The sequence below is a fragment of the Tupaia chinensis genome, unplaced genomic scaffold, assembly GCF_000334495.1.
Source record: "Tupaia chinensis unplaced genomic scaffold, TupChi_1.0 Scaffold000140_1, whole genome shotgun sequence".
In the NCBI taxonomy this organism is placed as follows: Eukaryota; Metazoa; Chordata; class Mammalia; order Scandentia; family Tupaiidae; genus Tupaia; species Tupaia belangeri.
In genome coordinates this window covers 6,329,918-6,353,766 of record NW_006159610.1, presented here as the reverse complement: position 1 = coordinate 6,353,766, position 23,849 = coordinate 6,329,918, and the positions used below count along the sequence as shown (strand labels likewise).

General features: G+C 44.9%; 1 protein-coding gene and 1 pseudogene across 4 annotated transcripts in view; one reads left to right on the top strand and one right to left on the bottom strand.

Annotated features, from left to right (window-relative positions):
• Positions 1–23,849, top strand: part of ATP6V0A4 (ATPase H+ transporting V0 subunit a4) — an 84,637-nt gene that overhangs the window by 23,750 nt on the left and 37,038 nt on the right. For 3 of the 4 annotated variants that reach the window (XM_006145027.2, XM_006145026.2, XM_014586484.2), the window contains 9 exons: positions 2,426–2,559; positions 3,926–4,004; positions 4,982–5,076; positions 9,266–9,391; positions 10,111–10,205; positions 10,762–10,888; positions 14,057–14,139; positions 15,779–15,872; positions 19,508–19,720. In XM_006145027.2, the coding sequence (XP_006145089.1) occupies positions 2,443–2,559; positions 3,926–4,004; positions 4,982–5,076; positions 9,266–9,391; positions 10,111–10,205; positions 10,762–10,888; positions 14,057–14,139; positions 15,779–15,872; positions 19,508–19,720 (1,029 nt within the window). In that variant the 5' untranslated portion in view covers positions 2,426–2,442. The remainder of the gene's footprint in view (positions 1–2,425; positions 2,560–3,925; positions 4,005–4,981; positions 5,077–9,265; positions 9,392–10,110; positions 10,206–10,761; positions 10,889–14,056; positions 14,140–15,778; positions 15,873–19,507; positions 19,721–23,849) is intronic. The other variant, XM_006145028.2, reaches the window with a different exon arrangement.
• LOC102474478 (60S ribosomal protein L17 pseudogene) lies at positions 36–591 on the bottom strand (annotated as a pseudogene).

Genomic DNA, 23,849 nt, shown 5'->3' with positions numbered 1-23,849 from the left:
TTTTACCTTCTATTTGCATTTATTTTATGCTGCCTTTATCCCCCTGCCATAAATTTTTGTTTCTTCAGGTTCTTCTGGGATATCTTTTTCTGCTGTGCGACTTCCTCTTGCAGATTAGGAACAATTTGCTCCTTCTCAGTGAGGATCATCTCGATGTGGGCCGCGTGGGGGAAGCTCATGTGTGGGTTAATCCGCCCCTGAGCTCTGTGCGGGCCATGGTGCATCTTGGGTGCCTTGTTCACCTGAATGTGCTCAATGACCAGAGAATCTGCATCTAACCCCTTGAGTTCAGTATTACTCTGCATTTTTAAGCATGCACAACAGAAATTCAGCACTCTTTTTGGGCCACTGACCTTGTGTCCAGCCCCACTGTTTGACCTGGGCACATCCACCCACTCCACCATGATAATGACAGAATGGCGCACACTGCTTGTGTTCAGTGAGGTCCTTCAGATCCATGGTGGCTTTGGATGTGCATATCCTTGATGGCCTGGCAGTTTCACAAGTGTGCTTAAAATTAACACAAAGATTTGAACCTCTTGCTTTGCATGACTTTGTGGGGTTCTCTGGGTCAAGTGAATAGTGAACCATTTTCAAAGATCACCTCAGGCCACTTATGAGATGAGCACTGCATGAATTTTAAGCCACCAGGTCCAGGACTCAAACTGGTTGACTTTGTGGGAGTCCAGTGACATAAGCATTACACCATCCACTGATCCCCTTAGTCTTTTTCTTTCTTTCTTTTTTTTTTTTTTTTGAGAGGTTTTTGCTATAGGGCGCATGTGCTCTCCAGAAAGACAGAAACAGAGAGACAGAAAGTGAGAAATCATCCCCCAGAGGGGATGGCCACTCCCCAATCCCTTCGCCTCCATTCTCCTCTCAGGACCTCGGGCACACATGCACATGCGCCTGGTGTGAGTTTAAGCCACTGGATCCAACCGTGATCAACTACATGGGAGTCCAGCGACGTAGCCATTATGCCAACTGCTGGTCCCATCCCGTTAGTCATTATTTTTAATCATCAGTGTCAATATATACTTATGAATGTATGGTGGAACTGTCTTACAGGGAGGAGGAGACAACTCACTAGGTTTCTCCCTACTTTTTAAAAAATTGTTTATTTTATTTATTATCATTATTATTCTTTCACATGAGTTCACCAGAGAGAGACAGAGAGAGTTAAAGTGAGAAAGCAAGCCGCCAGGTCCGGGACTCAAACCGTGGTTGGCAGTGTGGAAAGTCTAGCACCTCAACCACCATGCCACCTGCCAGCCCTGTCTCCCTACTTTAGATGATTATCTTCTTCCTTTCCTGCTGTTTTTCACTGGGTTCTGCTGTCTTATAGTTTAATCGTTCCCTTATTGATGGATATTTAGATTAGGTGCATTTATTACAAAAATGATATATGATGTCATGAGAAATATACTTTTTTTAAAACATTGGTAATCAAAGAAGTTTTGTGGTGTTTTGTAGAATTATTTTATTTAACTTTATGTATGTATGTATTTATTTATTTTAGTTTGACCAGGGAGGGACAGAGTGAAAAAGAGAGAAAGTGAGAAAGCAAGCCACCAGGTCTGGGACCTGAACCACAGTTGGCCATATGGGTCCAGGGACATTTACTACTGTGCTACCTGCCGGCCCCATGAGAAATATACTTATGCATGTATGTTTCCATGCATATCCGGTTATTTGGCAGTCTTAATCTTTGGTTGTGGGTATGAGAAATATAAAAGCTGATGGTTATTGGCAAATTTGGAAAAACTATAAGGAATTTACACTTCATCAACTAAGTGTATAAAAAGCCTGCTTCCCACACTTTCCACTTTTCTTTAATCATATTTTTAAATCTTTTGCCAAATGGATAGCGGGTGAAAAGTGCAATCCTGGCTTTGTCTATATTTCCTTTCTTTCTTTCTTTCTTTCTTTCTTTCTTTCTTTCTTTCTTTCTTTCTTTCTTTCCTTCCTTCCTTCCTTCCTTCCTTCCTTCCTTCCTTCCTTCCTTCCTTCTTTCTTTCTTTCTTTCTTTCTTTCTTTCTTTCTTTCTTTCTTTCTTTCTTTCTTTCTTTTTTGAGAGGTTTTTGCTATAGGGTGTGTGCACTTGCCAGAGAGGCAGAGAGAAAGAAAATGAGAAATCACCCCCCAGGGGGGATGGACACACCACAGTCCCTTCTCCTCTCAGGATCTTGGGCACACACGCACACACACTTGCCGTGAGTTTAAGCCACTGGGTCCAGGACTTGAACCATGGTCGACTACATGGGAGTCCAGTGACACAGCCATTACTCCAACTGCTGGTCCCGGTTTTGTTTATATTTTCAAAATCAAAAGTGATTCCTGTTTGATTTTTATTTAACAGAAAACAAAGTCATCCTAAGGTTTTCATATTCTTCACCTTAAATGCTTTTCTCTGTCTCTTCTGCAGGCCAAAGCTGGGCCAAGATGGCGTCTGTGTTTCGAAGCGAGGAGATGTGTCTGTCACAACTCTTCCTCCAGGTGGAGGCTGCATACTGCTGTGTGGCCGAGCTGGGGGAGCTTGGATTGGTTCAGTTCAAAGATGTAGGTAGTTCATTCTTCCGCGGAAAGAGGAGGCTGGGGGTGGGTGGAGCAACTCTTTCACAACCCTTCTTTGTAAAAGTGAACAGAACGCATTCCGTAGGGAGAGGAGCTCTGAGCTGGAGTAAATGGAATTCCGTGCTTCTGGTCCTTCTGGCTAGGATTTACGATAAGGTTGGGCAAGTCGTTATCGAACATGTTTTCACTCCCTCCACGCCTGTCTCCTCTATAGGACGTTTCGAAGCCCCAGTGCAGTCACTCTGTGTTAAACATCATTGTATTTTCTTTCCCGTGCAGCATGTTCAGACATTGGATATATCCAGTGGGCACGTGGGTTAACACCTTGTCCTGAGGACAAACACCTGTCTTTCCTGGTTAGTCACACTGAGGACAAAAGATTCTGGAGCCCACAATTGATTTAGTACCTAGGCCTGAGTTCCAAAGTGACATTTTGTTTTTTGGGGGTTTTATTTTGCAGAGTTTTTTTTTTTTGCTATAGGGTACGTGTGCGTGAGAGAGAGACAGAGAGAGACAAAGAGACAGAAAGCGAGAAATCACCCCCCAGGGCGGATGGCCACGCCACAATCCCTTCTCCTCAATTCTCCTCTCAGGATCTTGGGCATGCACGCACACACGCCCAGCATGAGTCTTAAGCCACCGGGTCCGGGATGTGAACCACAGTTGACTACATGGGAGTCCAGTGACATAGCCATTACGCTAACTGCTGGTCCCCCAAAGTGACATTTTAAGGATAGCCTGTCTTGAGTGTGACCGCAGAGTATCATTTCCCAGGGGTGGTTTAGATTTTCACCCAGCTCTTATTGAATCCAGTTTAGCAAACCAGTCCCAGCCCCCCTGTACTTCCTCACCCAGGTCAAGGTCAAAGTTAAGCTATAGGGAAGAATCATGTCTTGTTCTTCGAATCCCTGCTTCCTAACACAGGACCTGATGTAAAGCAGGTCCTTGATGACTTTACTGGGCTGAGCTGAGGGTCACCAACACAAGGGCTGAACTTTGTCAATGACCGTGACACATGGGCGTGTGTCTTCCACGGTTTCGTTATATTCATGACTCCATGGAGGACTGCAAGCCTCCTTCGGATGACTGATGCAGCTAAGAAATCAGGAAACCTTAGATGTGGGAGGACTTTGCTTCCCTTAGAAATGAGAGGGCCGGAGCTGACGTGTTTGGGAGATTGAGTGTGGGCCAAGGTGTGTTTGGCTTGTAATGTACATGTCTTGTGTATGAAAACGTCTGTTCCTAAGACAATTCCAGCAACGTCTGACAGCGTTAAAAAGGTAATACAGGAACCAAGTGGAGCTCGTTGGCAGCTGGTTCTACTAAAGTGTGCCTTGCGTTTCTCCCCCAGTTAAACGTGAACGTGAACAGCTTCCAAAGGAAATTCGTGAATGAAGTCCGAAGGTGTGAGTCACTGGAGAGAATCCTCCGTAAGCCCATTTTTCACTTCCTATCTAAATGTGAATTGGCAAGGAGGTCAATAGTTGGGGGAACTTAACAGATGTGTCTCTATCTGTAAAACATCTTCGGATGATCCTGGAGGTAGAGAGTGGGAGTTTGGGGTAGGATCCTATCTGTAATAGATCTTTGGATGATCTTGGAGGTAGCGGGTAGGAGGTTGGAGTGGGATCCGGGTACTGTGGCAGACCTGGGAAAATTCACGCAGCTGAGCTGGCTGAAAGGCACTTGACTGGCCTGACTCGATTTCTTGTCTTTCTTTCTTTCTTTTATTTTTTTTTTTTTTCAGTTTTGCTATAGGGAATGTGCACTCGCCGGAAAGAAACAGAGAAAGGGGGAGGGAAAAGAAAAAATTAACCACAATCCCTTCCCTTCCATTCTTCTCTTGGGATTTTGGGCATGCACATGCAAGTGCCCTGTGTGTTTTCAAAGCCTATAGGCCTGGGACTCAAACCATAGTCAACCATGTGGGAGTCCAGCGCTTTAACCACAATGCTACCTATTAACCCCTTCTCTTTCTTTTTTTTAAGAGTTATTTTAACTTTATTAATATTTTCAAATTTGATCAGAGAGAGAAGGAAAGTGAGAAAGGAAGCCACCAGGTCCAGGACCTGAACCATGGTTGGCCATGTGGGAGTCTAGCCCCTTCAACCACCATGCCACCTGCTGGCCCCTCTCTCTTTTTTTTAATTGCCAGAGGTGTGTGCTCTGCTAGGGACAGAGGAGAAAGCACCCCCACTGGGGCATGGCCATGCCGCAACTCCTCCATTTCTCCCTGCTGTCAAGATTTGGGCCATGTATCCAAGCTGCAGGGTCTAGGATTTGAACCAGGGTCAGTCATGTGGCATCCGATTCCCTTAACCTGTAGGTTATGGGGCTGGCCTCAATTCCATTTCTTAGCAAGGAGAAAACAATCACTTTGCGTGCTCTGGTGTGGTTTCATCCCTAGGTTTTCTGGAAGATGAGATGAAAAATGAGGTTGTTATTCAATTTCCTGAGAAGTACCCAGCCACGCCTCTCCCCCGGGAAATGATTACCCTGGAGGTAAGTTCTACATGATGCTGGCCACCCCAGCTGACAGGAAAATGGTCTCTGGGACGTCTGAGAGCCACTCATGGATCTTTTACCCGGTTGCTGAAGGTGCCAAGACGGACGTATGTGGCTGTCTGCTTTTCAGTGTTGCTACCCCTGGAAAATCCTGGTGTGCAAGTTTTTCCTTTTTTTAAAGAGATATTTTTACTACAGGGCGCATGCGCTTGCCTGAGAGACAGAGAGGGACAGAGTGACAGAAGGTGAGAAATGGTGGATGGCCATGCCACAGTCCCTTCTCCTCCATTCTTTTAGGATTTGGGGCTTGCACGCACCTGCAGCTGGTGTGAGTTTTAATCCTCTGGATCTGGGACTTGAACCGCTGTTGATTATGTGTGTCCAGTGACGTAGCCATTACGCCATCTGCTGGTCCCTCTTTTCTAATTATCTGTCTGATGGGAAGCAGTGGTACTGGTCCCCTCTAGGTGGAACCCTCTTCTCAGACCAGCTTCTGAAAGCAACTGGGAGAAGCTAGCAGTTTCCTTAGCCAAGGTCACTGTGGCTGATAGGGCCCTCCTCTCCTTCCATTGTGTTGGGGGCGGAAGTACCTCCGATGCTCAAGGCACCTCAGAGAGAAACACACATGCTGTGCCTTCAGAAGCCTGGCAGAAAGGGAAAGGAATGGGAGGCAGGCTGTGGGAGAGGGCCTCAAGAGGGAGCCAAAGCTAGACCTTGGAGGACCTGATAAGAAATTGGGCATTTTGAGGCCAGTGGTTGTGTGGTGGTTAAAGCACTGGACTTCCACACGGTCACCTTCAGTTCAAGTACCAAATCCAGTGGCTTGAAACTCATGCTGGGCACATGTGTATGTGTGCCCAAAATCCCAGTAGGCGGATGGAGGAGAAGGGATTGCGGGGCCAAACCCCCCTAGGGGGTGATTTCTTGCTTTCCGTTTCTCTGTCTCTCCGGCAAGCACACCTGTACTACAGCAAAACAATCTCTCTCAAAAAAATGGAAGAGAAAAGAAACCGAATAATCGATCCTCAGAGGAAGACGGGCTCACAAAGTAGGTTGGGCAGGAAGAGGGCAGCTTCGCTGAACTGAGTTTTTCTACATTTGGGTGTTTTTTCTTTCTTTCAGGATAACTTAAAATTCTTGAAAGTTTTGAAGCCATTATAAATCTTGATACTCTAATAGAAATATGAGTTTGTCAGCTCTTCTAGAAAATGTTTTGGATCTGTCATATTAAAATCTGGATTTGGGGGAGAAAGTTTTTAACTCCTAGGAGTGGGACTTATCACAGATCACCAAGTTTGTTATTTTTTCTTTTTTCTTTGTCATAGGATGTGTGCACAAGCTGGAGAGACAGAGAGAAAGAGAGAGGGAAAGTGAAAAATCACCCCCCTCGGGAGGGGAGCAGATAACCACACCCCAACCCTTCTTCATTCTTCTCTTGGGATTTTGGGCTTGCATGGACACATGCCTGGTGTGTTTCTCAAGCCTCCAGGTCCAAGATTTGAACTGGCCAGTTGCCATGTTGTACCTAGCCGCCTTCATTTCATACCACTTGCTGGCCCTTATTTATTTATTTAATTTTTATTTTTTTTAATTTTTTTTCTTGAGAAGTTTTTGCTATAGGGCGCGTGTGCATGCCAGAAAGACAGAGACAGAGAGACAGAAAGTGAGAAATCATCCCCCAGGGTGGATGGCCATGCCACAATCCCTTCTCCTCCATTCTGCTCTCAGGATCTTGGGCACACACGCACATGCGCCTGGTGTGATTTCAAGCCACTGGGTCCAGGACTTGAACTGTGGTCGACTATGTGGGAGTACAGCGACATAGCCATTATGCCAACTGCTGCTCCCCTTATTTATTATTTTTTAAATTTTTATTTAAAATATGTTTTTTTTATTGCCAGAAGGCATGTGTGCTCCTGAGAGAGAGAGAGAGAGAGAGGAGAGAGAGAGAAAGAAAGAGAGGAGAGGAGAGAGAGACAGTCACCCCCCACCACCACCACCACCTACCCAGTGGTTGTGCCACAATTCTTTTTCCTCCATTTCTCTATCATTTCAGGATTTGGGGCACACACACATATTCTGCACGTTTTTCAAGCTGCCAGGGCCGGGATTTTGAACTGTGATCAGCTATGTGATATTCAGCTTGTATGTGTGGGTGCTTTACTGCACTATGGGTTAGTCCTATAATTTAATTTAATTTTTAATTTAGGCTAGAGAGTGTGTGCACTCACTGGAGAGAGAGAAACAGAAAAAGAGAGAGAGTGAGAGAAAGAGAAAGAGAGAAAGAAAGAAAGCACCTACCCATGGGGAGTGGTCATCTTATAATCCATTCTGTTTTGCCCCTTTTGGGATTTGGGGCATAGATGCACACGCACCCGGCAAGTTTTCAAGCCCTGTGGGATTCAGCTGCGTTAACCACCATGCTATGGACATAATTTTATTTTTTAGACTTCACAGTGTTTTGGCTCTGGAATTATTTCATTTATTTGCTGCTGTGTAGTGCTTTTTAAAATGATGCGTTTTATCCAGTGTACTATTGATGGACATTTGGATAAATTGTCTTTCATAATTTAAAATTATTTGATAAATCTCAGTGCTGCGTTCACAGGCTTATGTCCAGTTTAGAGTTGATTGCTTCTTCTTCTTTTTTTTTTTTTTTGAGAGGTTTTCGCTATAGGGTGCGTGTGCTCGCCAGACAGACAGAGAGAGACATAGAGACAGAAAGCGAGAAATCACCCCCCAGGGGGGATGGTCACGCCGCAATCCCTTCTCCTCCATTCTCCTCTTAGGATCTTGGGCACACACGCACATGCGCCCGGCGTGAGTTTTAAGCCACCAGGTCCGGGACGTGAACCACGGTTGACTACGTGGGAGTCCAGTGACATAGCCATTACGCTAACTGCTGGTTCCCGAGTTGATCTCTTCTATTGGGTTTTAAATTTCAATAGACACATTTTACATTTTCAAAATTTCTAAATAGTTTTTTTTTTATATCTACCTGTTTTTTCTTTTTTTAAAGAGATCTTTTTGCTATAGGATGCACATGCTCACCATATAGTCAGAGACAGAGAGATAGAAAGCAAGAAATTACTCCACAGGGGCATGGCCGTACCACTGTCTCTTCTCCATTCTCCTCTCAGGATCTTGGGCACGTATGCACATGTGCCTGGCATGAGTTTTAAGCTACCAGGCCCAGGACTCAAACCATGGTCAACTACTTGGGAATCCAGCGACATAACCACTATGCCATCTGCTGGTCCCATCTCCCTGTTGTTTTATTTAGAAATTCTTAGTTATCTTTTTAATGGAAGTAATACCTTCTTTTATCTCTTTGAACATTCTAAAGAAAAAAGAAATTTAAGGTTTTTGTCACAGGGCGCATGTGCTCACCAGAGAAAGACAGAGAAAGACAAAGTGAGGGAAAGTGAAAACCCTCCCGGGGAGGATGACCACGCTGCCATCCCTTCTCCTCCATTCTCCTCTCAGGATTTTGGGCATGCATGCACATGTGGCCAGTGTGATTTTTAAGCAGCTGGGTCCAAAGCTCAAATCATGGTTGGACATGTGGGAGTCGAGTACCTTAACCACCACACCACCTCCTGGCCCGTTTAGTGTTTTAAATAGAAGAAAGAAGTGTAATTTGATAAATGCCTTGTCTCTCTACAAAGCTACCTTTCATTCCACAGAGTATCTCTGCATTAAAAAAAAAAAACAAAACAATTACCAAAGGGTGCCTGTGCTCACCACTGATAGCGAAGGAGATGGGGAAAGCACCCTCCCTCTCATGGGGAATGGTCATGCTATAATCCCTTCTCCTCCATTTCTTCATCCTGTCGGGATTTGGGGCACACTTGCACGCATGCCTGTTGTATTTCTCAAACGACTGAAGCTGGGATTTGAACCACATGCGAGATCTGGCTCTCTTAACCATAAGGCCATGGGGACAGCTCCCTGCCACCCAGAGTATTTCTTAATTCTACTCCCCACCCTTGGTAATGAAACTCAAGAGTGTATAAATGGTTCTAGCTTATGTTCTACAATCACAGTGAGTTGTGACTGGACTGGCCACTCAGCCCTAAGTTATATAGGATGTACTGAATAGTTTGATTGCTAGTTGTGGTTAATATATAGAAGGAATGTCATTGCACTTTTTCCCCGGCTTACCTCCTTTTTCCTTCCTACACAGATGGCTCTAGAAAAACTAGAAGGAGAGTTACAGGAAGCCAACCAGAACCAGCAGGCTTTGAAGAAAAGCTTCCTTGAACTGACGGAACTCAAATATCTCCTGAAGAAAACTCAGGATTTCTTTGAGGTCATTATGTGAAGATTATTTGTTTGTTTGTTTGTTTGTTTGTTTAAATTTGCCGGAGGGCATGTATGCTCCCTGGAGAGAGACAGAGAGAGGGAGAGAGAGAAGTGAGAAAGCACCCTCTATGGGAAATGGTCACTACAAACGCAATCCGTTCTTCGAATCTCTTCCTTTTGCGTTTTTGAGCACACATGCACACGTGCCTGGTGTATTTTTTTTTTTTTTCAAACAACCAGGTCTAGAACTTGAACCATGGAATCAATTCTGTGAAATCTAGCTGTCTTGACCACTTTGCCACTGGCTGGCCTGGGGATTATTTATTAAGAGGCCTCGGCACCTCCCAATTTCTATTTCGAAAACTCACTGGCTTGCAACATGAGTACACCACTCCAGGCCATTGGTGAGGGAAGAGGACACTGGGTGGGATAGTTGTAGTGCTGGTTAAGTTGAAGATAAAAATATGATGGTGCTGTTAAAAAGTATGTGCTCAGAACAGCCCAGACCAAAGGCAAAGTCAGAACAAAGCAGAGCAGATCGAGGCTTTGGGTTGGAAGAGGACAGGGAAGCCTTTTGATCTGGCAAGGAACACTCTGCTTTGAATTCTGTGAACTGTTTGTGGAAAATTAAATCTTCACTGAAGTCAGACCAAACCTTGAGATGTGGGGTGCTCTACAATCACTCTAAATATATTTACAGAACGTAAGTGGTGCTTTGAATTTCAGACGGAAACCAACTTAGCTGATGATTTCTTCACTGAAGACACCTCCGGTCTCCTGGAATTGAGGACTGTGCCTGCCTACATGACTGGAAAGCTGGGGTCCGTGTGAATATGTGTCCCTAAAGTGTGGTAGATGGGTCTCTCCTCTTAGCTCAGTGCCTGGTGGTGATAGATCTTCATGCGTGTTTGAATGAATGGTTGGATGAACAAACAGCCACTAGAATGGAAACTGACTCCACACAGGAGAAACCCCAAGTATGACCTGATTAGATTGGTGGAGTTTGAGGCAGTGTCACCTTCTTGTTAATGGTGATATGAACATTCCTGGTCCAAAAAATGCACTGTTTTTATCGTTCCCATGTGAGAAAGCTATGGGATTAATCATTTAGAGGGGCTTTCTCAACTCCAAATTAATCATTCTCATGATTAAAAAAACTTCAGAGTATTAAAGAAAGTAGAAAGTCTAAAGAGCCTTGGGCACGTTGGGGCTGGGATGTGGGGTGGCCTCGTGACATCTGTCATTAGAGTTTTGTCAAGATGCTTTCTGCTCAAAGGGGAAAGTGGTCCATGGCTGCCCATGTTCATTTCCTGCAGAGCTTTCTCTCTGTACCCCAGCCTCTGTGCCTCAGTGATGCCTTCTCTTCTGACTATGTAGGTTCACAGCTGGTGTGATAAACAGGGAGAGGATGGCCTCCTTTGAGAGGTTGCTGTGGCGCGTTTGCCGAGGAAACATCTACTTGAAGTTCAGTGAGATGGATACACCCCTGGAGGATCCTGTCACGGTGGGAATCTCAGGCTGTAGGAGCCTCTCTGAAATGCCCTGTGATCCCCATCAGACCAGTTTCATTCTCTAAACATCGAGTTTGTAGTTCAGTGAAACTAATAACTATCTCCTTTATCCTTTCCTTTTTCTTTGAAAAAAAAAAAATCTTTGTAACTTTGAAAGGTCAATTCAAGGACTCTTTCATGTTAACATCTCCTAACTGGTTTGTTCCTCCAAACAACTTAGCTATGCTTGTTTCTGAAAACTTTGCTGTACTAGTGCCTCATGAGGCATGTGTTAATTAAAAATTAAAAAAAAGAAAAGAAAACAAAGAACTGATTTAGGTTTCTTTCTCTCTCTCTTTTCTTTTCTTTCTTTTCTTTCTAAAGATTTTATTTAACTTTACTTAAATTTGACCAGAGAGGGAGGGAGGGAGAGACAGAAAGTAAGAAGGCAAGCTGCCAGGTCCAGGACTCAAACCATGGTCAGCCATATGTGAGTCCAGTGCCCTTAACTACTATGCCACCTGCTGGCCCCAGATTTAGGTCAGTTTCTTAAGCTTCATGGTGTACGTGAACATAGACGTCACCTGAAAAATGCAGGTTGATTCAGTGGGTCTGAGGTAGGGCCTGGGGTGCTGCAGTTCTCGCAGCCTCCCGGGTGATGCTGTTGACATAGTCGCTATCAAACCACGTACTTCAAACGACAGGGACTTCGAGGGGCACGTTCCTGAGGGCTGCACATTTATTGCTGTTAATTCATAGGGTATTGCTTCCTCTGCTTCCAGTTAGTTTTTAAATCCACTTCCTCTTTAATCCCAAGAAGCTGGGCTTATTTCTGAGCATCTATAGTCTTTTCCAAATTAGAGACTGAAATACATTAATGTTTTATTTATTTATTTATGAAACAATTTCTTAAAATAAATGAAATTTAAAATGAGAAGAAATCTTACTTAAAAACAGTAAAGCCTCGCCACTCTAGTATATTCATTTTAATTTTTCCCCTTGTACAATTTTTCTCTAGCCCATAGCCCTGGGCAGATATAAATTTATGTGGTTATGGTTTACACAGACCTGATTTGTTTCCTTTATTTTAGATAATGTAATCCTCTCATATTACTATGTGTTTTATAAAGGTTATTTTACAGTTTACATCAAGGGGCTGGCAGGTAGCATGGTGGCTAGAGGCGCTGGATTCCCACGTGGCCAGCCACGGTTCTAGTTTCGGACCTGGCAGCATGCTTACCTGCTTTCCCTTTCTCTCTCTCTGTCTCTGGTCAAATTAAATAATAATAACAACTGGAATTAAATAAATAAGTAGTTCTTTTAAAAAACTGACATCAAATTACCACTTTCAATAATCGTGTGTTGACAGTTAATAGTCTTACTGGTGAAGAATATAAAGCAAGCGTCTGGCAAACCATAACTGTTGATGTCAAAAGTCACCAAATGGATGCCACCAGGTCAGAGCAGATCCCGGGTTGATAGATCAGGACACAAAAGGACCTGCGAGATCCAGACAAGGACCAGGGTGGTCTCTGTGAGAAGAAACCTTCAGAAATAAAGCAGGCAGTCTGAAAAGCCTAAAACAGCCCTGCCCTGCTCCCGTGAACACCTGCTGAAGAAAGCATTCATTTTGGTATTATTGTACTGGGTGCCGATATGTCCATCGAGCTGGTCTGACGTTGTGTAGTTTTGGACATGTTGCTTCCAGTTTTTCTCCAGAAGGTACACCCTGATGAGCCACTGTATGCATGTGGATGTTATTTTCTTTTGACTTGAGTAATACAAGTTGAAAGAAAAGAGGATTGCTGGCTTAAATTACTTAAATTACTTCATAATACAAATTCAAGGCAAAAAGGATTGCTGGCTTAAGGGGTGTGGGCATTTTCAAATAGCTTTTCAGTGGGATTGGATCTGATTTGGGTGCTGTGATCTGATCCAGTGTGGTGAGTGTCGCGTAATTTTATCTTCACCCCCTTAAGCTAAAGAGGTAGAGATCACGTGGCTTTCATTCATATTTCTTTGCTTACAGTGAGAGTTAAACATTTTCATATATGCTTTGGAACATAGTCTTCCTTCCTTGTGAATTGTCCAACTTGGCCATGACAAGTGCAATTTAAACAGCATTCCATTTTTTAAAATTATCTAATTTCATTTGTTATAATTATTTTTTTAAATTTGACCAGAGACAGAGAGAGGGAAAGGGAAAGTAAGAAAGCAAGGCAGCAGGTCTAGGACTTGGATTACAATTGACTTTGTCCATGTGGAAGTTCAGTGCCTGAACCACCACATTACCTGCCAGCTCCTTAAATAGCATTCTTATGGATGCACAATGAATAACTATGCCAGTCAAAAATTAGACCTGGTTTTGGGGCCAGCAGGTGGCATGGTGATTAAGGTGCTGGATTCTCACATGACTGACCATAGTTTGAGTCCTGGACTGGCGTCTTGCTTTCTCACTCTCTCTTTCTCTGGTGAGTGCTTGTGTACTAGAGCAAATTTTAAAGAATACTACTAATAAGTAAAATTAAATGAATAATTCTTTAAAAATTTAGACCTGGGGACCAGCAGGTGGCATGGTGGTTAAGGTGCTGGATACTCTCACATGGTCCACTATGGTTTGAGTCCTGGACCTGGTGGCTTTCTCACTTTTCTTCTCTCTCTCTCTCTCTGTGTATGGTGTCTTTCTTTGGTCGAATTAAAATAAATGAACAAATGAAATGAAATAATTTAAAAAAATTTAGACCTGGCTTTACATGTAATATCTAACACCCACGCAGCCCTGAATATAGATGTGGTGTGTGGGTTAACTCTGTGGAGCCAAGACAGCTATTTCCATTTTGGTCCTTTTAATATCCTAGAAAGACCATCTAGATATTTTCGTTTATTTTCACAAATCTAAAGTATAAGACTTACAGCTGGGTAGAAGGCCAGTCGTGGTCCAGTTCAAGCTGCAAATAGCGAGGCCGTCACATCACGGCAAGGCGGCATCGGCCCGCTTGCCTCATTGGCCTCGCCCCCAGCTGTGAGCTCTGAACTCACACAAACGGAGAAAACTGATGTTTTCCAGTTTTAAGTTGACAACTTTTCTTAAGCCTAAAAATAGGACTTTACATTCCTCTCTATTATGTTCTAACCAGAAAGATCCCTTCTCCTGCCTTCATAAAATTATTCTGATTTCCCAGAAAGAAGAGCTTAAGAAGAATATATTCATCATATTTTATCAAGGAGAGCAGCTCAGGAAGAAAATTGAGAAGATCTGTGATGGGTAAGAGACAGTTAATGACTCATCAGTGGTTTGGGTCAGGATTAGCAAAGAGAGCTGCAGTGTAAAAGACACGTGACAGGCTTCTTTGAGGCCTTAGAATAACTTTTCTGGTGGTGAGGGGGTTAAGGCTCTGGATTCCCACATGGCCAACCATGGTTCAAGTCCTGGACCTCGCAACTTGAAAATCACACTGAGTGCATGTGCATGCACACCCCAAACTCAGGAGGATGATGGAGGAAAAAGGATTGTGGTGTGGCCATGCCCTCTTGGAGTGGGGGTGATTTCTCTCTTTTCTTCTCACTGTCTCTGTCTCTCTCCAGCAAGCTCATGTACCTTATGGCAAACACCTAAAATAAATAAATACGTAAATAAAAATAACTTTTTAAATTTGATAACATGGTGTTAAAAAGGCAACTGATTTTTATGAGGCCAGCAAGTGGCGTGGTGGTTAAAGGTGCCAGAGTCCCACATGGCTAACCACTGTTCGAGTCTCTGACCTGGTGGCTTGCTTTCTCACTTTCCCTCTCTCTCTTGTTCTGTCTCTCTCTGATCAAACTGGAAAAATGAATAATAAATAAACAAAATAATTCTTTGGAAAAGAAAAGGCAACTGACTTTTAGTGGGGATATGAACATAGAGAACTTAAATAAGGAAAACTGAAAGGCAACTAAGGAGCTAAATGGTGACACAGCAGTATAATGCAATGCTCTGTGAGGCAGTCTTACAAAGAAAGGTTCCTAGTTCAAATCTGAGGACCTCTCAGAATACATTGGTCACATGCTTGCCCATTATCGGGGCTGGCTGGGGGGTGGAGGTAGTTCGTGGCATTGAGACCCTGTTGGGGATGCTGTTTCTTTCTCGCTCACTTGCTCACTCATGAAGAAATAAATAAGTAAACTTTAAAAATAGTTAAGTCGTGGGAATGACTTAAGTGCGGGTAACTAAAAATAGACATGTGAACCATTTCAGTTTATTCCTCCTTACATTATTTTTTTAAATGAATTCATTCATTTTAATTGGGCCAGAGAGGGAAGAGGGAGGGTAAAAGAGAGAGAGAAAGTAAGAAAGCAAGCCCCCAGGTCTGGGACTCGAACCACTATCAGCCACCATACCACCTACCAGCCCCCTGACATTCTTTATTAGCTGCTAAAGAGTAGGCCAACTGGGGATCAGCAGACGGTGTAATTGTTATGTCACTGGACTTCCATGTAGTCGATCATGGTTTGAGTCCTGGACCCGGTGACTTAAAACTCACACCAGGCACATGTGTACGTGTGCTCAAAAAGAGTCCATTCTAATTTTACAGAATCATCTTATACATACCCCTTAGAAGCAGAACTTACTCAGGACAGAAGGACCTTAATACCTAAATAGATTCTGGAGCGAAGAGATAAGTCAAGCCTGTAGTCTGATTAAACAGGCTTTCTGCCCTGAAAGAAGCTCTTTCATGTAAGAGAACCGCAGTTCAGTTCATGGTGTGAGGGAATCCTTAGGACCGGACACATTTGTCAGTTGGGTTCTTCTAAAAGGGTGACCCTTTACCCAAAGTCAGCAACTGATGGATGGCTTAGCAGAACAGGGGTTGCAGAATGCTCTTCAGCAATAACCCCGTGTGTCCTTTGAAATGCACTAAACACAGGTTTCGAGCCACCATATACCCCTGCCCAGAGGCTGCGGCCGAGCGCAGAGAGATGTTGGCCGGTGTCAACGTGAGGCTGGAGGATTTAATCACGGTGAGTGGGGCATTCGGGTTCCTGACTGGATGGGGCTGCAGATGGGCTGCCTCTGCCATCTCTGTATTAGGCCTGTGCCCCAGGGTCCTGTGGGAAGGCTGGCTAGAATCTCTGCTCTGTTCTTCTGGCTGTGGCTGTGGAAGATTTCACGATTAGAAAACAGTATTCGATAAGCAAGAGGTGATGATGCTGCACGTCAGCAATGCTTAGAACTGACCACAGCCGTAGCCAGCCTGCAGGCGGCCACCCCTGCCTGATAAAAGGAGCCTTTTATTGCTACCGTCGGCCTAAACCGAATCCATGAAACGACTAACCAGCCGATTAAGCCAAACAACCAGGTTGACTGATTCTGTTCCCACTGAATTGCCTGGTTCTTTGAGTCAACCAATGAATTCCGTAAAAACAGTGAGTCCTAATTCCACCATGTGAACATTCATTCAGCCCAAATTAATTTCCTTTGTAAAATCCATCATCAGCCGGAGTAACACTCACCACCTTAGTGACAGAACTCTCTTTAATCACAGCAGCTTTGAAAGTAATCTCTGAACCAGCTGGACCTCTATCGGATACTGCATTCTTTTATTTTTTAAATTTTCTTTAATTGTTTTATTTATCTTTATCCATTTATTTCTTTATTTATTTTTATTTGACCATAGAGTGAGAGAGAGAGAGTGAGAGAGACATTGAGAAAGCAAGCCACCAGGTCTGGGACTCAACCTAAGGTCGGCTATGTGCGAGTTCAGCACATTTAACCGCCATACTACTTGCCGGCCCCCAGATAGTGCATTCTTTTTTTTTTTTGGAGAGGTTTTTGCTATAGGGCGCGTGCACTCACCAGAGAGAGAGAGACAGAAAGCAAGAAATCACCCCCCAGGGTGGATGGCCACGCCACAATCCCTTCTCCTCCTTTCTCCTATCAGGATCTTGGGCACGCACGCACAGGCGCCCGGTGTGAGTTTTAAGCTACCGGGTCTGGAATGCGCACCACAGTCGACCACATGGGAGTCCAGCGACATAGCCATTACGCTAACTGCTGGTCCCAACGGATAGCGCATTCTTGATTAATGGGCACCCTCTGAAAGAACTTCTGTGGTGACTGAAATGGAATGTAGTCTGTACTGTCCAAAGTCGTGGCTATGAGCTCCATGGAGGCACTGAGCCTGGACATCTTGGCTCAAGTTCCAGTGCCTCCAAGGAACTGAATTCTTGTTTTTATTTCATTCTAATTCATGTTAGTAGTTGTATGTGACTACTATATAGAGATCAGGACAGTTTTAGTCCTAAATAAGGGTATCTAGAAGTAGACGTGAGTGAATTTCAAAATCCTTAGGATAGCAGACACTTTTTTTTAAACTTTATTGACTTTTTTTTTTTTTTTTGAGCTGTTTTTGCTATAGGGACTGTGCGCTTGCCAGAGGAGACAGAGAGACAGAAAGCGAGAAATCACCTCTTATGGGGATGGCCACGCCACAGTCTCTTCTCCTCCATTCTCCTCTCAGGATCTTGAGCACACACACACGCACCCCGCGTGAGTTTAAGTCACCGGGTCTGCGACTCGAAACACAGTCGACAACATGAGAGTCCAGCAACATAGCCATTACACCAATTGCTAGCCCCAGGATGAACTTTATTCTTTTTAAAGAACTATTTTATTTAACTTTATTTACTTATTTCAATTTTACCAGAGAAGGACAGAGTGAGAGAGTAAGGTGGGGGAGGAAGTGAGAAAGCAAGTCGCCTGGTCTAGGACTCAAACCATGATTGGCCGCATGGAAGTCCAGTGCCTTTAACTACCTCTGTTGGCCCCGTGAGCTGTTTTTTGAGAATTATTTATTTAATTCTATTAACTAGGACATCAGGGAAAATCATGGTGTATTTTCTATGCAAAATGCATCATGACTTTCCCTGAAGGCCCATTATTATTATTATTATTATTATTATTATTTTAATTTGCTATTGGGCATGTATGCTCACCAGAGAGAGAGGGGGAACATGAGAAGGCAAGCCACCAGGCGTGGGACTTGAACCACAGTCAGCCATGTGGAAGTTCAGCACTCCCACTACCACTCCATCTGCTGGCCCCAGATAAGCTTTGTGTTAAGGTTTCTGAAAGTTTTATCTGTGCAGAGGTGGCTTTATCTCCTGGCAATGTCTGGACCAGGTACTTTCCTGCTAAGTGACATGTGGTGGTGTCCTCTTAAGACATTTAAGTGGGACCATGGTTACATTAGTCTTACTGCCATGGTACAGCATGTATGGTAGACCAGTTGCCATTTGTAAAGGTTACTGGAAAAGACTGCTGCATTTGTTGCATCAACACATAAAACTACTTCTATTACGGGACCAGCAGATGGCATAAATGTTACATCACTGGAATCCCACATAGTTGATCGTGGTTCAAATCCCAGACCTTACAGCTTAAAATTCACACTGGGCACATGTACATGTGTACCCAAGATTCTGAGAGGAGAAAAGAGGAGAAGAGATTGCAACGTGGCCACCCCCGCCCTGAGGTGGGTGATTTCTGTCTCTCTGTCTCTCTGGTAAGTGCATGTGCCCTATAGCAAAAACATCTCTTAAAAAACAAACAAACAAACAAACAAAAACTAATTCCATTAAATAAATTCAATGTGAGCCAAGTTGTTCATCTGTCTCTTCATATGTTAATCTGCTTGTCATTTATTAGAGGGGTTATTAGGGAAGGTATTTAGATAGGTATATTCATAACAAGCTACCACACAGTGGTAGCTTAAAACAACACAGACTTACTCTCTCCCCGTTCTGGAAGATAAAAGTCTGAAGTCAAGGTGGCCGTGGGGCTGTCAGTGCTTCTGAAGGTGCAAAGGGAGGATCCTTCCTTGGCCCTCCTGACCTCTGGTGGCTATCGTGACCTTGGCCTTTCTTAGGCTGCAGGTGCAGCTCTCTGCTCATGGCCCACGTCACACACAGTTTCCTTCCCTATGTGCCTCGATGCCCAGACTTTAATTTATTTATTTTTTGGCCATAGGACAGAAGAGTCACAATAGGGCATGTGTGCTCTATTATAGTGAGGGAAAGTGAGAAATCACTTCCCAGGGGGCATGACCATGCCACAATCCCTTCTCCTCCATTCTCCTCTCGGGATCTTGGGCACGCACGCACACGCGCCCGGCGTGAGTTTTAAGCCACCAGGTCTGGGACTCTAATCGTAGCTGGCCATGTGGGAGTCTAGCACCTTGACCACTATGCCACCTACTGGCCCCTGTTCAGATATTTTATGAAGATCCCAGTCATATTGGATTAGAGCCCGTCCTAACCCAGTATGAGCTCATCTTCATTTGATGACGTCTGCAAAGACCCTCTGAGGTCATAGTCCTGAGGGAAGCTGGATTAGGGCTTCATCACATCTCTTTTGGGGACATAATTAGACCCATGAATTAGAGCCATCCAGAATTTAGAAGAAAGGAAGCTCTGATCTTTGCTTAAGGATAGAGGAGCTGACTGCTCATGTGGGATAAGGGCCAGCTGAGAGCTGCAAGTCAGAGCAGGGAGCCCGGGCAGGGGAAGCCACCATGACTGAAGGACTCCATTCTTGCCTGGCTGTCCAGCACCCCCGTGACCATCCCTGGTTTTCCCGTGTGTTGTTTCTCGCCCAGGTCATTACACAAACAGATTCTCACCGTCAGCACCTGCTGCAGGAAGCGGCTGCCAACTGGCACTCCTGGGTCATCAAAGTGCAGAAGATGAAGGCCATTTACCACATCCTAAACATGTGCAACATCGACGTCACCCAGCAGTGCGTCATCGCGGAGATCTGGTTCCCAGTGGCAGACACTGGGCGCATCAAGAGGGCGTTAGAGCAAGGCGTGGTGAGTGACAGGTGGAGCCAGAGAGCGGACAAGATGAGGGCACAAGCAGCCTCATCTGCTCCTCTGCAGGGGTCTTGGGGGTTGTCAGTCTCCTAAGTCACATGAACTTCGCAAGTGACTTGGCGGTAAGATTGTCACCTTCATCTTTGTACTTTCAGTTCTTTTAAAAAATTTTTCCTTAAATTCATGAGAGGGCACATGCACATGCAGGAGAGAGAGATGGAGCTGGCATCCTTAAGGGGATCTCCTCACAATGAGACTTCAGACTCAGGAGGATCTTGGGTACCTTATGTGGTTTTATTTTTTTGGGAGAGGTTTTTGCTATAGGGCATGTGTGCTTGCCAGACAGAGAGACAGAAAGCGAGAAATCACCCTCCATGGGGGATGGTCACGCCGTAATCCCTTCTCCTCCATTCTTCTCTTGGATCTTGGGCACGCACGCACGCACGCACACACGCCCAGCGTGAGTTTTAAACCACCAGGTCTGGGACTCGAACTGTGGTCGACTACATGGGAGTCCAGCGACATAGTCATCATGCTAACTGCTGGTGTCTGGCACCTTATGTGTTTGAGGTCTCAGGAATCCGAGCCTGAGGACAGCCATGTGGCTCCCTGCACTGCAGTTCAGTACACTACTGCCTGAGTCTGAGGCTGGGCGTTGTGTAAAAATGTATTCATTTATTTATTCCACCAGAGAAAGACTCAGGCACCCCAGCAGGGTCTTCACTCTCTGGTGCATCTCCAGTCTCAGCAGGTCCAGATCCTGTGTGTACAGGTGTACACACGTACCAGAGTGCTCACAGAGGGCCCAGGCTTGCATCCTAGGCTCTCTCCCACATGAGTGCACTTGCTTACTGTGCACCAGCTGGTGCCTGGACCTTCAGTTCTCAGCCCAGTGCTAGGGCATATGAAATATACCCCTCTCCCGCCCCGTTTTTTTCATGTTTCACAACTATTCAATATTTCTTTGATGTTTAATTATTTTTTAGGGAGATTTTTGCTATAGGGTACATGCACTTGCTGGAGAGACAGAGAGACAGAAGATGAGAAATCATCTTCCATAGGGGATGACCATACCACAATTCCTTCTCCTCCATTTTCCTCTTGGGATTTTGGGGATGCATGCACACGTGTCTGGCGTGAGTTTTAAGCTGCCAGATCCAGGACTCGAACCACTGTCGACTGTGGGGGAGTTCAGCAACGTAACCATTACACCATCTGCTGGTCCCCTTTAATGAATATTTTTGTGTGAGTCACTCACCATGTAGAGCTGTAGATACCCCAGTCCCACTGTAGACCGTCTGTTACCTTACAGAGGTTAGAGTCTAGTTGGGAAGACAAATAGCCATGCACCTATAAGGGTAACTAAAATAAATAGCTTGCTCTGTGTGCCAGCAACTTGATACCTTATTTAACCCTCACCACACTGTCTTCATCTGTCTCGTAGACATTCTCTCTGCCATACCTTAAATAAGGTTCATACCTTATTTAACCCTCACCACTGTCTTCATCTGTCTCGTAGACATTCTCTGTGTGCCAAAAACTGATCTCAGGTCACACTGGCAGACCAAGGCCCTGCCCTGAGAGATTCTAGAAAGGGAAACAGACAGTAAGTGTGGCTGTGACAAATGTGAGTTTAGGCAGTCATGAGTGGGGGCAAAGAATCAAGCTGGGGGTGGCTGGTTCAGATCCCCCATTCATCATGTTGACGAAGGAGAGATCCTCCTACCCTAAAGAGCACAAATGGCTGGACATGTCACACCTGACTCTGGACAGATGAGGTTGACAGCTCTTCTGTAGTCACATATACTCAGCCCAGAGAAAGAGGACACCACATGCCATGCAGGGCCTCCGGGTTGCACTTGGGACTTGCCCTTGGGAGCAGAGAGGACTGGCAGGGCCTATGGGAGGCAAGGTGTGTAGTGAGAAGGGGGCGGGGCGCCCTTTGCTTCCTGAGGGAGAATGTGACTAGCTTACTTGAATAACGTCCTGGCAGGGAGGTGAGGCCGTTAGTTTGAGGACTGGGTGGTGTGCAGCTGGCTGGCTGCTGGTGGAACTAGCTGGGTGGGAACCTTTCCTACGAGGTGGGTGGCATATCTAGTGAGGCATAAACTCATAGGATCTATCGCCAGAGAAGGCCCCTCTGAGCATGGGACATCAGAGCAGACTGCTCCAAATGCCGTGGAAGACTGGGGGGAGGGGAGGGGCTTTCCAGTTGAGAGGTCTGAAGCTCTCACTCACCTCCTTGAAACCCAGGGTCATTTTGGCCCTAGTCTCAGACCCTCCAGAGTACCGTAGCAGGGTAGAGTAGCGACAATTGGTGGGAACTCGGTGTCTACGTCAAAGGAGTGAGAGGAGTGATTTCGAAGGGCCACACGTAACGACAAGTGCTGGAGTTGGTGGAAATGTGTATGGTCCTCTTTGACACAATGTGTACGTGTTTTGAAAAACCGCACTGTACCCCACAAATACGTACAACTATTATATGCCAATTAGAAATGATTATTATTTTAAAAAAAGCAATTCACCTTGACTGAGCAGGGCAGGAGTACTTCCTGGAGGAAGTAATGCATGAGTTGAACTGTGGGGAGGAGAATGGGCCTCCTGAAGGGTGCGGCTGGAGGTTACAGCAAGTCAAAGAACTGGAGGACGCTCAGGGAGAGACTGGGGAGGAGCCCAAGGAACTTTATAGGGATATAGTCTGACGTTATTGCCTTGCTAGAATGACATGATCACTTTGCATTTTAGAAATACTTTGCCGTTGAGGCCAGCAGATGATATGGTGGTTAAGGTGCTGGACTCCCACATGGTCGACTGTGGTTCAAGTCCTGGACCTGGTATCCTGAAAACCACTCCAGGTGCATGTGCATGCATGCCCAAAATCCCAGGAGGAGAATGGATGAGAAGGAATTGTGGCATAGCCATCCCCCCTAGGGGATGATTTCTCACTTTGCCTCCTACCACCTCTCTGTCTATCTGGTGAGCGCACGTGCTTATGGCAAAAAGAAAAGAAAAAGAAAAACTTCGCCACAGTGTGAGGACAGCAGGGCCATCAGGGAAGTGGTGTCCTAATACAGGGTCTTAATCTGAGCACAAGTTATCTAGTAATCATGAAAGGGTTAAACTTCCTACAGGCTACACACACGCACACACACGCACACACACACACACACACACACACACACACGCACACATGGAAAGCTATGTAACAGTAGTCAGGAAGTTCTCCATTGGTGGGAAATTCCTCGCTGTATGGGGCGAAGTTGTTCCACTGTTCATTGCCTTCGTTTGCTCATCTCTGAAGTGCGGTTAGTCCCGATCGGTACTTCCGGGTGTTGTCAGGGGCACTGAGCTGAGCACTGTGAGCACTCCCTCAGCGGGAGTTGGTCCAACTAAGGGGGAGAGAAGGGATTCTAGAGATTTCTTTTTAAACAATTATCTATTTAATTTTATTTATTATTATTTTTAAATTTTACTATAGGGCACACGTGCTCACCAGAGAGAGCGAGGGAAAGTGAGTAGCAAGCTGCCAGGTCCAGGACTCGAACAGTGTTCAGCTGTGTAGGAGTCCAGTGCCTCAATGGATTCTAGAAATTTTTTTAAAAAAGAATTATTAATTTAATTTTATTTATTATTATTTTTAAATTTTACTATAGGGCACACGTGCTCACCAGAGAGAGCGAGGGAAAGTGAGTAGCAAGCTGCCAGGTCCAGGACTCGAACAGTGTTCAGCTGTGTAGGAGTCCAGTGCCTCAATGGATTCTAGAAATTTTTTTAAAAAAGAATTATTAATTTAATTTTATTTATTATTATTTTTTAAAAATTTGCTATAAGGCACATGTGCTCACCAGAGAGAGAAAAGAGAAAGTGAGGAATTAAGCTGCCAGGTCCAGGACTTGAACAATGTTCAGCCGTGTGGGAGTGCAGTGCCGTGCCCCAACCTCCATGCCACCTGCTGGCCCCCTGGAGAAGTGAAGAAGGAGGTACCTGGCAGAGACTTGGCAGGACTTCATGGGGAGTAGCAGGAAGCAAAGGTGTGAATGGAGATTAAGTCAGCGCCTGAACAAAGTAGTGCTTTTTTGTTTGTTTTGTTAAGTGAATAAACATTCTGGGTGTAAGATAAATGAAA